The sequence below is a fragment of the Aphelocoma coerulescens genome, chromosome 18 (assembly GCF_041296385.1).
Source record: "Aphelocoma coerulescens isolate FSJ_1873_10779 chromosome 18, UR_Acoe_1.0, whole genome shotgun sequence".
Classification (NCBI taxonomy): Eukaryota; Metazoa; Chordata; class Aves; order Passeriformes; family Corvidae; genus Aphelocoma; species Aphelocoma coerulescens.
In genome coordinates, this window is record NC_091031.1 from 7,591,945 (window position 1) to 7,606,921 (window position 14,977).

At 46.6% G+C, this 14,977-nt stretch overlaps 2 protein-coding genes across 8 annotated transcripts in view; one reads left to right on the top strand and one right to left on the bottom strand.

Moving 5' to 3' along the window:
• RECQL5 (RecQ like helicase 5) overlaps window positions 1–8,632 on the bottom strand; it is a 38,481-nt gene extending 29,849 nt beyond the window's left edge. The window contains exons 1-9 of one of the 5 annotated variants that reach the window (XM_069032968.1): window positions 8,436–8,632; window positions 7,813–7,943; window positions 6,540–6,661; window positions 4,707–4,802; window positions 4,284–4,364; window positions 3,620–3,725; window positions 2,982–3,093; window positions 648–810; window positions 212–294 (exon numbers count right to left, since the gene is read on the bottom strand). In XM_069032968.1, the coding sequence (XP_068889069.1) occupies window positions 212–294; window positions 648–810; window positions 2,982–3,093; window positions 3,620–3,725; window positions 4,284–4,364; window positions 4,707–4,802; window positions 6,540–6,661; window positions 7,813–7,943; window positions 8,436–8,632 (1,091 nt within the window). Of the gene's footprint in view, window positions 1–211; window positions 295–647; window positions 811–2,981; window positions 3,094–3,619; window positions 3,726–4,283; window positions 4,803–6,539; window positions 6,662–7,812; window positions 7,944–8,217; window positions 8,259–8,347; window positions 8,390–8,435 lie in introns of those variants that run through there. The other 4 variants (XM_069032964.1, XM_069032967.1, XM_069032966.1 and 1 more) reach the window with 4 other exon arrangements.
• A 38-nt stretch (window positions 8,633–8,670) lies between these two features.
• The window catches only part of SAP30BP (SAP30 binding protein), a 29,973-nt gene continuing 23,666 nt past the window's right edge, over window positions 8,671–14,977 (top strand). Inside the window, exons 1-3 of one of the 3 annotated variants that reach the window (XM_069032971.1) lie at window positions 8,671–8,785; window positions 8,945–9,054; window positions 11,959–12,006. In XM_069032971.1, coding sequence (XP_068889072.1) covers window positions 8,671–8,785; window positions 8,945–9,054; window positions 11,959–12,006 — 273 coding nt within the window. Of the gene's footprint in view, window positions 8,786–8,944; window positions 9,055–10,119; window positions 10,204–11,958; window positions 12,007–14,977 lie in introns of those variants that run through there. The other 2 variants (XM_069032969.1, XM_069032970.1) reach the window with 2 other exon arrangements.

Genomic DNA, 14,977 nt, shown 5'->3' on the forward strand with positions numbered 1-14,977 from the left:
CATCATCAAAGACAGAATATCGTAAAATACGTTACCAGAGAAGTTAAACATCCCCCTGACTTGGTCAGACTCCAAGACCAACAGCTCAGTTAACTCAGAAGTGGGAGGCATGAGAGATTTCTCAGGGACACATGCAGGATCCCAGCCATAACAGTTTCTTGGAAGAACAGGGCATGTTTTCCCCAACAGTGTTTGAAAGAAGTGCACTCACCCCAGCTCCTCACAGAAGTTCACAATGGCATCAAAAGCTGTCATCATAGCTTTGTCAGACTCTTTTAAGGTGCCTTTTTTTTCCTGAAAGTAGATGAGACAAGGAACTATAGTCTTCAATTTAAATAGACACAGATAGAGTAACTCTAGCAATGACCAAATCCAACCCCTCTGAGCAATATGGCAAACAGGTACAGACATCTCCCTGTCTCTGCTCCAACTTCTGCTCACCCATTCCTCTCTAATAGAGCTGGCTCTGGCAGCCTTTTCCTTCCCTGCTTCCCTTCCTTCTGCTATCCCTTGCAACAGGGCTCCAGACAGTTCTAGACTCAGAGAATTTCATTTCATCTTTTCATATTCAGAGGTTACTGCAGGCAAATCAGACCAGAGCCAAGGCAGTGTATCCAGGCAGGTGGGCAGTGTTCTGCAGCTCTCACCTGGATGTTAGAGAGCTCCTTCTTGATCAGGAAGCTGACTTGATCCCGGTCATTCCTTGAGTAATAGAGGCGGCAGCAGGATGGTTTTCCATCTCTCCCAGCTCTGCCAGACTCCTGGTAATATCCAGCCATTGACTTGGCAATATTCCAGTGAGCAACAAATCTGCATGTGGTAAAACAGGGAACATGAGGCTGCAGGTTTCTCAGAGCACTGCACGCAGCCGTGTGGTGTCTGTGGGCATCAATAACAGCAAAAAACATGGCAGCAAAACATAAGAGAGGATGGAGCACAGCAAGAGATTTTGCACACTGAAGTTTAAGTCCTCTTAACACACAAGACATGGAAAGCAGCAGAGCTGTAAGAAAACAAATGCACCTGGACAGCACATGAGCAGGATGTCACTCCAACTGGATGGAAAGGAATGAGCACATGAATATCCCAAACATGCATAAAACTGTGCAGCTCTGAAGACTGGGAGTAAGGACACTAAATGAAGGAGTTTGGGAGATTTCACCATAAAACGCAGCATTGATAAAAAAGTTGTATTTATTTTGTGGGGTGCAACTGCACCGTTATAAAATACATTTTTAGATACATGATTTTAAAAAGACACTTAGCCAAAATCTCCATGGGAAACTCCACCTCACTGTGCTTCTCAGATGAAGGCAACCTTTCTAAACAGCAAATACGACTATAGAATCATTACTAAATTTTATGTAATCTCTGCAGGAAGGTTTTCAACACAGCACTGCAAGACTACTTTAAACCTGCTTGTACCTGACTATTCAGCAATTCAGCTTATACCTGTTTTGAGAGGATTTGACAGCACAGTAATGCTGCCAATGTTTTCAAGCCTGCCTCAAACCCAGCATGACCCAAGGGCACGTATGATGCATATGGGTGTAGCTAAAGATTAAATGACAAAAGCAAGCAGACGTGTTTCTTCAAACACAAACAGCCCAGGAACAGGCCAAGCAGGAAGCATCAGAGCCCTACACATTTAAACACCATCAGGAAGTTTGCTGAAGAAATTGATAAATAATTTTAAGCAGAACTGAATTTACAGTGAAGAGAAAGGAGCAGATTCCATCAGGAAAAAAAAGAGATACCACCTCTGTTTTCCCTTTTGTCCACAAGAGTCACCTCTAGAAGTTGTCAGACCTGATCTTATGTGATAACATGCATGAATACTCAGAAATCTGCCAACACAGAGCAAAGGCTAAGCAGCAGTGCCTTGTTAACTAGGCTTGGGTATAATGTCCTTTAAGTTATTTTTTAAAAACCCCGTAAAGAGTAATTTTAACTCCATTCCTTGCAAACTAACCAGGTTACAAGCATGTATCAGCTATATTTCACCTTCAGTCAGCCCTATGCATTTCAGTTACTCTTTGACTTTTTTAATGACCACTGGACAGGGCAGAGTGGCTTCAGCAGGTCATTAATTCGTGTCCTAGGAGACTCCTCATTTCTCTGTTTGGAAAGATGCATCAAGAAGTAAAATTGTCACTGCTGTGGGGTCCTGTTTCCTGGCAGCACAGTGGCACAGGCAGAGGGATGGCCCAGTTGTGAACTGATGGGATTGGCTCAGTGATATCCTGCCCTTCTCTCACAGTGTTCAGAGCAACTTCTGTATGTGGATTTTAGAGATCAGGTCTGTTGTGGGTGTTGTCTGAGCTGCACCTGAATTATCCCTCTAGTAAGTGATCACAATAATAACTCAGCACAGCCATATTGCAGGGCAGGAATTCTAACACAGAGCCCTTATGGGGACAGCAATCTCAGAGGAACAGCAGTGGAAACCATGTGCAAAGTTTCTGTCCTTGAACTGGAGCATTATTTTTATACAGCTACTGCCATTTGTGAAGGGCTATTTTTTCCCCATAGCATTGCAAGAGATCTCCAAAAAAAGCTGGCTCTGACTATTTCAGTAGAGGGTGGATGAATTATTTTAGCTGCAGATTTTCTTTCCACTGCTTTTTAACAGCAGCTATTGCACTAAGAGAAGTCAAAGAGACAGCTGTGACTGCACTGAGATGGCTCTTTCTGAAACCCTGGAGGGTGTGGCAGAAAAGCATTCCTCCAATTTTCTTGATTTTGAGGATGACTGGCAAAGAGAAGCTCTGCTGCCTTGTATTTAATATTTTTACAAAGCCCTCACAGGTTTGGTTTTGTTGCTCCTAAGATAAAAACTTCCAGCACTGGTTTTGTTGGTTTAAGCAAGTGCTCATCGGGCAGTTGAGTCAGATGTATTAGGTAACAGAGAGACTGAGACTTTTCCTTCCCCCTGCTCAGGTTTCAGTCTCTGATAGTGCACAACACTCAGCCTCACACACCTGACATTTGCTTTGTCTACTCCCATTCCAAAGCTGATGGTTGCAACAATGACAGGGATCTTCTCCTCCATCCATTCATTCTGGACTGAAGTCCTGTCAGCTGCCTTGAGTCCTGGGAAGGAAAAGAGAAGAAAGTAAACACCACCACAAAAAAAAAATAAAACAGAAACAACCAACCTCCCCCCTCCCCCAAAAATCCCACAAACAAAACAAAACAAAACAAAACCAAAAAAAAGCAAGAAGGAAAGAAATGAGGATTTTCTTTCTCCTCCATTCCCCCACTGCAGGCCAACTCCCTCACTAAACTGACTCATGTACACACTCCTCTCAGTGTTTAAACTGGCCTGGGATGAAGCAGAAGCCGGCAGCAGCTGTTTTTATTCAAAAGACAAAAATCTAGCTCCCCACCCAGGATAAAAGCAGTTGTTATATTCAGGCCATGCGAGATCCCACAAAACCAACAGTTCTGGAGACAAGGGAATGTCATTGTGGTGAAGGCCCTGCACTTACCTCACAGACCTGATGTGTGAGCTTCACACAGAGTGCAGAGCATGCCTAGAAAGCTCTTTTCTATGTAGCCCCAACCCAGGTGGCACAGTTCAGTTCTCCCAGCTAGTGAGAGATGCAGACTCCAGTACCTGCATGGTAGGCCTTGGCTTTCAGCCCTCGGTAGCTCAGCTCAATGGCCAGCTGGTCACACACATCCCTCATCCTGCAGTACACGATGCCACAGCCAGAGTACACCTGGGAGCCAAGAGACAAAGGCCAGGACACTGCCTGAAGTCAAACAACAAAGCTGCAAATACAGCCCCCTCATCCTCTCCCAGCAGACACAAGGCAAGAAGCATCTCAGAAACACACTCAGGTGCAGAGGTTATAGCTGAGCTGCTGAGAGTTGTTTTGGGAATTGGTGTTAGAGCAGGAAATTCAACCCTTCAAATGCTTCTGTTCACCCTTGCCACACTATAAGAGCAGAAGACAAACACACAGTGATCACCCAGGATGTGACAAACCAAGGTGGAAATGCTTGTCCCATATTCCTAATCAATTTTCTTTTAGACTAACCCCCTTCTGAGGACACCTCTGAAAGGAACCCAGCCTTCACATTCTGTTTTAGAGGAACTGAAAAACATACATGTGCACTTTTAGAGGATTTAGAAAACACACATGAGCACTTTCCTTGCTGAGACCTCCTCCCTTCCTCTCACAGATGTGGCAGGGCCCCACCAACCCCTAGAAGGTCAAGGACCATTAAGGTAGATTTTGTCCAGTTTAGTTTTCTTCCCTAAAGGTAAAACGTACCCCAGTGGTGCCCTCCACTTCAAGCGCCTTCAGACAGAAATCCTTCAAGTTGGCGTACGGATCAGTCAGGAGCTCTTTGAACTGCACATCATAGAACAAGTTAGATCTGAAACAAGGAGTCTTAAAGGTAGAAAGTGGCTGCTTGAGCTTGAGTGCTGCCACCACGTCCTCCTGGACCTGCCTGGTGGCAGTGGCAGTCAGGGCAACGCAGGGGGTGTGGGGGATGCGGGCGCGCAGAGCGCCCAGGCGCAAGTAGTCGGGGCGGAAGTCGTGTCCCCACTGGGACACACAGTGAGCTTCATCAATGACCAGGTAGGACAGGAGGTTCCTGGACACCAGGGAGGTCAGTGTTGGCTGGAAGGAAGAGGCAGCTGCCATCTCTGGGGTGAGGTACAGCAGCTTCACTTGGGGCTTCTCACTTGCCAAGTCAGCCAGGATGGTTTTCTTCTCCTGGGCAGACAGCTTGGAGTTCAGAGAGCAGGCTTTGATCTTCAGAGCCAGCAGGTGATCTACTTGATCCTAGAGCGAATACAAAATTGAAATGAAAATCAAATGGGAATAAAGAAAGTCACCAGCACCAAGAAAGATTAGTAGGGAGATCCAGGTGAGGCCCCAGTTCCACCTCCAGGATCAAATCCCGGGACAACACACACCTACAGTCCTGTTATTTACATCAATTCCAGATGCCTTTTTCTTCACCTGTGAGTTCCATCCAGCTCTTACACTCAACTGCATTTTTGTGCATCCATTCACTTTAAGACAGTCTTTTTGCTGCTAGGGAACATCAGCAGGGATCTGTGCAAAACAACTCATCACAGGCACCGTGAGCTGAACAAGGCACCAACACGTCTCAGTATTTACACCATGGAGTTGTCACAGATGGAAAATGAACACTCCCACCCTGCAAGAACAGGGAGCATTTCACTCCAAAATAACTGAAGGATGTTCTAACACAACTGAGACAGGATAAAGTATAAGGATCATGCAAATCACCACTGCAGCAGAACCAGAAGCATGGATGAGAATCATGTCACGAAAACCAAGAAGAAAACGCGGCACCGCGTCCAGATGAACACTGAGCAAACAAATTCACTTCCCTGTCCCCTGCTCACTTGCACTTGACTAGCACCCAACATTTCAGGATATGAATAGTCCTGAAAAACAGGTATCTCATTATTTTACTCAATATCTGGTTTCAGTCATTGATTTAATATCTGCTTCTGTTTTCTGTTCCCACAGTCACTCCTCAGGCCTTCCCTGTAACGAACTGCACAGGCTGAACTCTTCAAGTTTGGCCACACTGAAATACATCATGAGCATTTCAGGCACAGCCACCCCTTCTCAGGGCTTGATGAGAAGACTCTGGGGGTTCACTCCAGCTCTTTTCCCTAAGACTCATCGAGCCCATCTCAACCTATTTGTAACTTTCTTATCAATGGTATATCTTAACTTCCACTTCTAATCTTGGCCATGCTGGAGTTTAGTCAGTAATCCTCACACTTGGAAAAAATTCACTCTTTATAGTATCTTTCTGAGAAGTATCACCAAGCCTGCTATAGTTCTTAATGTGTATTATAGTGAGACTGTAAAGGAGTTAAAATCCACAAATAACAAACCCCAGACCAGCAGCCTGCAGCACCAGATGTCAGGCAGTGCTAATGGTCTACACAAGTCTAAGCAATGCTACAGCTGCTCTTACTGGGAATTGTTTCTCCCAACAGGTGATGAAACAGTAGAAAAGGCAAAATAGAGGAAAAAAAAGTCTCACAGATGAAAGTGCTCATGGAGCAGCTCTGCCAAACCACCTTCTTCCCATCACAGATTGACTGCAACGAAAAGACATTTTGATGCAGAATGAATTGTGCCTTCAAAGGCAACTTCATCACTCCTGGAGTTATTACTTTATAGGTAAAAGGGCAGGTTTTCTTCTGGGGAAAGAGCCATCTTTTGGTGCATTTGAGTTAACTCTGCTTTGCTGCTTATGTCTGGAGAAAATGGAGGAAGGCCCAGTTATAAAAACCACCGGGTTATTATTCAAGGAAAAAACATCCTTCTAGAGAAATGCAAAGTATCATACGAGAGATACTCTGCTGTCCTCGCCCATCCCAGGGTAAGGAAAGTACATTGAGGTATCAAGAGAATCCAGAGACATCAGCAGCAGAGACTTGTGGGCAGAAAGGCAAGAGGCAGCTGTGCCTCCAGAGTCTCCCAACCCCTTCCCTGACTGCTGTTCCCCAGCTAACAGGAGACAGTTACCTGAATCAGTGCAATCAGAGGTGAAATGACAATGGTGATGCCCACTGCCAGAACTGCAGGAAGCTGGTAGCACAAGGATTTCCCTGCCCCTGTGGGCATGCACACAAAGACATCCTTCTCTCCTGCAAAAACAACAGAAGAAAGCTCAAGGCTTCGGAGTGGTGGTGAGTTCCTGGAGCTCAGGCTGGAGGGGTGGGCAGAAGCAGCACATGTGTGCATGTACCAGGTGGTATAGCAACAAAACAACTTCATTTTAGGTTCTAAAAGCATAGCAATACTTTGCATGCCAGCAGTGGTTTCCTTCAAAGAACCTCAGATTGCTTTGTAAACATTTAGAGGCAGCAGTACAAAAGTACCAGAAGATACACAGAAACCAAGACGAAGTTATTCATGCTAAATCTCCTCCAGAAAAGCTGCTCTCCCTCATTTTACAGACCTCCACTTACCACATTACCAGCCCCATGACAGAACTTCACCACGGCCTCTCAAAGCTTATCCCAGAAAGGTCCCTCATAGGAAACCGGAGCTGGAAATCTCAACCCCCTGGGTAATATCCTGCAGTGAGTGACTGTTCCCACACTAACCAGGATCCAATTCAAGCCAGGAAGGTGCCAGTGACACCAGGTTAATAGGCAGAGACACCTTGCACACAGAACCCCACTTCTGGCAGGTCTGTTGAGTGGTGATAGATGGAAACTGAACCAGGCACTGTTCTGATTCACACTGAGAGAGCTGCTGGGGGAGCTGGCAGCTTGTTTGTGTGAGCTGCCTGTCCACCCCCAGCTGGGTGTTGGGGTGTGTGTCAACACCAGCACAAAAATGTTTCTGATAATGGCCCCATGATTCTGAGGATCTCAGCTATGCCAAGAAATCAAGTCCTCCACTGGTATTGTCTCTAACACAAGGACAGTTTTACTCTGAAAATGTCTGAATGTTAACAGGTTTGATGCCATCTGATCACAAACACACTGGGCAGGTGTGAAGAGACAACCAGAGAAGACACCAACAATGATGCACTTCACCATTTCCCATTTCCATGGCTGATGCAACGATGATGTTACAAAACAAATGAAAGAAGATGCAGAGCTCGTGTACAGCACGTGCTCCTGGGCCACCTAAACCATCTCAGAGCAGAGGAGGCCAGGTGATCCTGCTTAGTCCAGGTGATGTCTGCTCACAGCAGGCTCGATACCAACTCCTGCAGTGTCATCCCCACACGGAGAGATGGACACCCAGCCGTGCTCCTCCACACGTCTCCCATGCCGAGCCTCACCTCTCGCCACAGCCATGGTCGCACTTTCCTGCAGGGAAGTCTTGAAAGACTCGAACCCGAAGACTTTCTGCAGCGTTTTCCGGACCCTGCCCTCCAGGCCCGGGGGAGCCTTCCCGCTCATCCTAAGGATGCTGCGAACGGTGACAGGAACCTGAGCTGGACCCGGGCGCTGCCAGCCTCCTCTGCCCGAGGCCTGCCCCGACCCACCGCCACCTGCACGAGCTCCCCCACAACTGCCCTGCCACCCTCCCCCTTTTGTCGTGTCTCTCAGGGATGCTTATCCAGACCCCCTCACTGCAGAGGGCCACAGGATGTTTACTCTGGGTCAGCCCCCTCCCCATGGGGCACAGCAGAGGGGGCTCATAGCGGGGAGGGGACCTCGCTGCCCACCAGACCCGCTCGCACCCGACATGGAGGGGGGGCATGGGGGCAGGCGGCTCCTTCTCACCCACCCCCCATTCCTGCCCAGGGGGCCTGTGTCCTCCCACCCCCCATCACATCCCCTGTCCCACCTGCGCCCCGTCCCGGCCCCCACCCTCCACACTCGCTCCACACCCGGCAGGTGCTGTCGTGGCGCCACAAAGTGACGTCACCAGCTTCAATTAAAGGGCCAGCCTGCTCACTTTTTATCCCCTCTCCCCTTCACCCCTCCATCCCCAGACGCTCTGCTCCGCCTCGCTGGGGGTTTTCTCCTCCGACCGTAAGCCCTCTGAGGGGTTTCTCCTCTAGCTGTGAGGGCGGGATTCCACCGATGTACCGTGGGCCCGCTGAGGGCGGAAGAAGGGCAGCGTTGCCATGGTGACCGCGCCGTTAGCGTCATCCCCGCGCGCCGGAAGTGCGCCGCGGCTGAGGCGGAAGATGGCGGCGGCGAAGCGCAGCGTTCTCTCCTCGCTGGCGGTTTACGCCGAGGACTCGGACCCGGAGTCGGACAGCGAGGCCGGCACAGCGGGGAGCGATGGGGGAGCGCCCACGGGTGAGGGCGGGCAGGGGGCCGGGGCAGGTGGCGGGTGGGGAGCCAGGGTTCCCCCCGCGCGGCCCGCGCCGAACTGGCGCTTTCCCGTCTGTGAGGGGAAGGCCCCGCACGCTGCCACCTCCCCTTTCCTCACCGTTTTCCTTCTCTCTTCCTCCTCAGGAGAGAAAGGAGGCCTGGTGTCAGTTGGGTACGGAGAAGACGACTTTACCCGCCTGGATGGGGAGGAGGAAGGGTACGAAGAGGAGGATGATGAGAACAGCAGGCAGTCAGTAAGTACCTCTCTGCTCCGGGAGCTTGTCTTGACCCCTTACACAGGTTGTAGAGGCTTTTCTCTTTCAAAAAAGAAACCCGAATAGCGACCCGTGATGGAACCCAGAATATCTGACTCCTGGTGTGGGTTTCAGCACTTCCCAACTATTCATTTTCACTTTGTTTTCACATAGAAAGCATTTGCCCTGAAACCCATCAGCAGCTTGGCACAGCTCGTGTTGCTCGTTACTGTGTTGGTGTCGTTGGACTCTTTTAGGGGAAAAAGGCTGTTACAGCCACTCTAAATGAAAGCTTTTCTTTAAATGTAGTTGATATACAAGAACCTTGTAGGAGGACCACACTATCAGCTGGTGGATTAAAAAGAATAAACTTCTGTGCTGTCTTAAATTATTCTTTTGTGTGCAGCTCAGTCCACTCCCTACATCAGGTCACCTTGATGTAACAGTGTCCTGTTTACATGTGGGTGGCTTTTGTCTGTCACAGGTGCATGGCACGTGTCTGATGTCACCTGAGGACTGAGATGATGGCAGTGTGGTGGGACAGGGCACGGAGCTCACAGTCTGTGGATGCAGCTGCATCAAACAGAAGGATGTGTAGTTCTGCCCTGTGTCTGGGGGAGTGAAACAATCAGTTTGGAGGGGGAAAAGGGAAGTTCTCATCTCCTTTCTTTATCGTCAACCTTTTGCTACCACTGTGTTATTTTCTCTCTATTCTAGTTCTTTCCTCTACCACATAGCCAGAAACACAGGGCTACTCCTGTAGCTTTTCTTCACTGAAATCTACTTTATGTGTGTTAGATTAGTCTCTTAGGAGACACTCTTTTCTGCCATCTGTCTGCCCAAGTAGCAGCCCAGAAATTTCAGTCTCTTCTTCTTGCTTTAAGTTCTGTTCTGTTGCCCCTGTGTCTCCCTTAGCAAAGCAGTGAAGCTCCTTTACTGCTTCAGTGACTCTTCTTTTTATATCCAGCACTTCTGGACTCTGTTTCAGTGAGGTCTCTTTAGTTCAGAGAAAGCCCTCTGTGTGATCCAGGTGCTTGCCAAGCTCAGCTGTGTCCAGTTAGCACTGTGAAGGGGTTGTAAATGCAGTGGCTTTATTGCATACACAGTTTTGGTGCAGGTTGCAGCTGTCTGTCATCAGCTGCTGTTCAGGTAATGGCAATCAATCAGTCAAGCACTCTGGTGGATCTTGCATAGGTTTGTGGTTACAGTGCAGGTTGCACAAGGTGCTTTCCTTTTTTTTTTCCATTAAATATTCTCTGACCAGACTTGAAAACTCCTTGGCATTGCTTGTGCTCGTAGCTCATGTTGGTTATGAGTTGTTTTTAGAAAACAGGATGAGGTAGATTCAGGCTGTCCTGGGCTTTGCTCTGTACAACTCAGTGGGTCTTTTAACTACTTTAACAGTGACTGAAAAGCCTCTGTTTATTTTCAAAGGCAGCTCTTAGTAATGCTGCTTTGTTTGTTAATGTTTTTATTCCCTGCTAGGTTAGGAGTTTTTGAGAGCTTTTTCAGCTACTGTCTGTAGCATGGATAACTCAACCCATTATTGCTTTGGTGAAAATCACTTTTATCTATGTAATAGAGACTGTAGAGGGGAGAGAAATCTCGTTTGTGATAAACCCCAAGCTACTTGGTTCTTTTCTAGTTACAAACTCACTGTAATTAACCCTTGACAGTCAGGGCTGAATTATTGTCATATGTGCATCTTTCAGAAAGGGAAGCTGGAGAGTAGCCAAAGTGAAGGAGTTTGATGTCTCACATCTGTGGGAGAGGCATCTTAATTCAGTTCAATTAAAACTTACTGACATTATTGTGTGGTCAGTCTCTAGCTTGTCCTGTCAGAAATGGCTCATGTGCCAATACTCTGAGGTGGGCAATTCCTTGTAAACTCTTCCTTTCAGTTGCACCTCTCATTTCACTTTTTGTTTCCCTTTTTGAAGCTGAAACACCACATTCTTGTTTTGTGGCCAACGCTGAAGTTTGTGGGAAAGTTTGGAAGAAAAACCATTTTGCTGAGTTGTGTGAGCATGAAAAACGCTTTCTGCTCCTCAACTTGTTTTGAACCCAGAGTATGTGTTATGTCTAGAAACAGGGGTACCTGGGGGGTGCCCAGTGAGGGGACAGCAGCTTTACTGCCAGTGGGGACCAAACTGGAGCTTCCTGCTCACATGGTGTGGGTTTTCACACAATACTGTGTTCAGTATTTTAAGCTCTCACAAGGCAGAAGTTCCCCCAGTTCTTTGGTTTATTTCTGGTTCATAAAAGAAATTTTTAAAAATGGAGGCTGTTACCTGGCATTTGTCAGTGTTCCCTTTCTGTGGAGGTTCACAGCATCTGCAAGCAAGGCACGAGAGCTCTGCACCAGCAAGAAAGTTGTGTCTGCTGGGTCACTGGATCCCTGGAACTTGGTGCTAGGCCAGGCCCTCTCCAAGCCTGCATGTTTGGTTTGGTGGCAGGCCAGCTGTGTGTCCTCTGTGTGTTGCTCATGCTTGGGACTATCACAGGTCTTGCAAATGCTGCTTTTTCTGTGGGTACTGCTGAACAGAGGCTCTTCAGTCACCACCTGCCAGCTGGAGGGGACCAGAATTATCAAAGGACAAATGCTTTTTTCCCCAGCTCTGCTGCTTTTTGTTGTTTAGTTCCAAGCATTCCAGAACTGCATGAGTTTTGCAGGGACAGCTGCTACTGAGTGATGCTTTTGCCTACAAAAACCCCCAAAACCAAATAAACACTTCTTCCCCTGACTGTAGGACTTGTTTTCTGGTTATGAGTGGGTGGGGCAAAACTACCCTCCGTGGAAAGGGTCTTGGACTGCTGCTGGGCTGCTGAATGCCCTTTGCTGTAAGTGCAGTTACTTGCCAGGCCTGCTCTTTAAGCTTAATCCTGTAAATTCTTGTCTTGTAGGAAGATGACGATTCAGAGACTGAAAAACCTGAGGCTGGTGATCTAAAGGTATTTGAAAGTGTGGTCTGGTGGTGGGGGGGAAGCTCAGTACAAGAGGAATAAGTTAACAGCATGGCTTGGTGTTCATTTGTGATCTCTAGTTAGTTCCACCCCTTTTGTAGCTTTAACCTGTGTTTTTGACTTTAGTTCTGGCTTCTGCCAGAGGCAGTTAAGAGATCACAGGCTGAATCACAATGAAGGTGAATTTAGTCATGAATTCAGTCATGTTGTGTATTAGATCTGAAGTTTCCTGACAGCATCTCACCTATTTTGCAGTGATGTGGGAGGTGCAGCATCCAGTACAGAATTCTGTATGACCAGCGTTAGTGGGAGTAATTTCTTCATTTAGAACAACTTAATGAATAAATGATCCTGTGCTCTTAGAGGTCATGGAAGGTGTCAAAATCAATTCAGTTGTCTCCAGCTCCCTCCTTCTGAATGAAGCAGTTTTTTAAAGGTCACAGAATAAATTTAAAAAGTTAATTAAGATCCCCACATAATAGCTATTATCATAAAGAGTTAAAATCATCTTTATCTTGGGATTACACCTTGTTTCTGCTGAACAGCAGGTGTTTAACAGCACACAGGAACATGGATCAGGGTAAAAGCTGGAGGACAAAAGACCAAATCCATTTGAAACTAAAGACAGCTGTGTTTAAATTTTTATGTTAGTTCTGTATAAGCAGTCCTGTTCATCAGGGATGCTGAGTGATGAACAAGTGCAAGAGCATTTATTTTATCCAGCAGCTTCCTCAAGGATCCAGACAGTCCCTAAACTCTGCTACAAAAGCCAGAGGACTGTGCTGCAAAGCTAAATTCTGTAGAGAATTTGATTTACCACAGGGCTTTGATAGGCTAAGGTGAAGGCAAATGGATGTGTTTAGCTATTCTATTTGAATTAGTTTTATAGCAGCAGCACCTTCTTCCAGGTCCCACAATATTCTTATGGATTTACAGTGATGCACAGCTGAAAATCTTGGCAGCTGCACTGCAGCTGGTAAAGTCTCAGTGTGTGGAATGGCTCCCAGGCACTTGGAAATGGAATGTATTGTCTCCTTTCCTTGTAATAAATAATATTTTTTTTTGAAAGAGAGGGAAAGGGAATCTCTCACTTTTATCCTTTTCTACTTCTGTATTTTTGCCCTGGTAAACGTGCTAGCAAGATGTTTCTGTAAAAACTGCTGGATTCAAATGTGTACTGTGAAAGAAAAATATGGGTTTTCCTTAAAAGGTAAATTTGGTGTAAATCAAGTTTTTAAAGTTGTGCAGTAGGGCCCTGTTGCAAGTGAGTACATTTCTGTCTTCTCTAAAAGGGCTGTAGGACTTCAGGGCAGTGGAGAATAGGTCTGGCAGAGAGAAAGAACAGAATTAGAGTGTAGTTGCTCTTGTCTGAGTAATGATACACCACAGAAATTGTACCACTGAGTTGTGTGGCTGCTGCTTTAATATGTCACTGACATTTCTTGTTGGCTTGTTTAGAAAGCCTCGTGCTTTCAGTGGCTTTCCTGTGCTGCTGTCCAGGTGCATTTTGTGCTTCTGGAGAAGAGCCACACATGGCCACAGAGCAGCATTTCAGCTTCAGTGAGGAAGCAAAGAAACAATGAATGGATTAAAAATAAAAAGCTTTTGGTATCTTGGTAGACTGTGCACTAGTAGCTCTGCAAGAACTGAAAATGTAAATTAAAGGAAATAAATAAAGGTAAAATGTAATTCCTGCCATCCCAGTGTAGCTTGAAAGGTAAGGATTTGAGAAGAGTAGCAGGGAGGCAAAGCTGAACTTAGTCTGAAACTGCTGGTTTCAGACTTCCATGTCATCTTTAATAGATGCCTTCAAACACAGGTGAAAAGGGAAATTGTCTCCTTTGGCCTTTTGGGCTTTTTTGAATACTAAATTGTAGTTGTAGAGCCAGCTGGCACTGGGAAAGGTGGGGCTGTGGAGGCAGCCCAGTGCCGTGCTGGGATGTGGCTGTGGGGGCACTGGTGGAGCTGCACCAGCCATGCTGTTAAGAAATTCATTTGGGATGGGGTGAGATGGAACATCCCTGTGGAAGTATTTGTAATTGGAGCAGTTGCAAATGTTTCCTATCCCCTTTTTCCACCAAGTGGCAGTGTTCTCCTCCATCCTCCTCACTGCTTGGAGCTTGCAGTGTCTGTGACAGCTAACAAGTGTTGCAGTTACTGTAGATCCAAAGTGCAGCAACAATGCAGGCCCTTGATTATAACTTGCTAATGCTTCTGTGTACCTTAATTTTGTTTGGAACCTGCAGAGTGCTGTAGTTGTGTCTGCTCAGTTTCTTGGAGACATCAGAGACCTGGGAACGTGTTTAAATAGATACCCCATGCTCTTCATATATGGCTAGGGCTTTTCCAAGGTCTGAATCTGACCACAGGCAGAAAGTAAATCCTTTAAAATGCATGAATGAGAAAAAAAGCCCTGCAATTCATCAGTCAGTTATAGTCATTTCAAGCCCTGAAGACATATATATTCTTTTTTTTTTTATTTTTGCTGGTGTCTTTGTTCATATTATGAATGAACTGCCTGGAGTTTATACCTTGAATAATTGACCAGGCCCCTGGAGCCAGGTTGTGTGGAGCAGTTCCCTTGTTGCTGGTGCATCCTGTGATTTGGCCTTGTTGTGCACTTGGATGGTGCCAGCACAGTGATGCCTTTTCCTGGTCTTAAAATCAAGAGTCAAACACAATTAGAAGGGGAAAAGGGATTTTACCTTGGTATTTATTTTAAGGATCCTTAGGTGCACACATCCAGGTCATATGCACACCCCCAAATGATCGGGTATAACATTATAGGTGTTACTAATTAGCATATCTGTCAAAAGTTCCCCAGTGAGAGGCTCAAGTGAGCCCCCCTCCCCAAGGAGCCTTCCCCTGGATGGTTCTATCTTAGTTTACAGAATGTGTTCTGGAGAGGACCTTGGGCTCTGGGGCACACTGATCCCTGGCTACGAAGCTTCTAAAATGT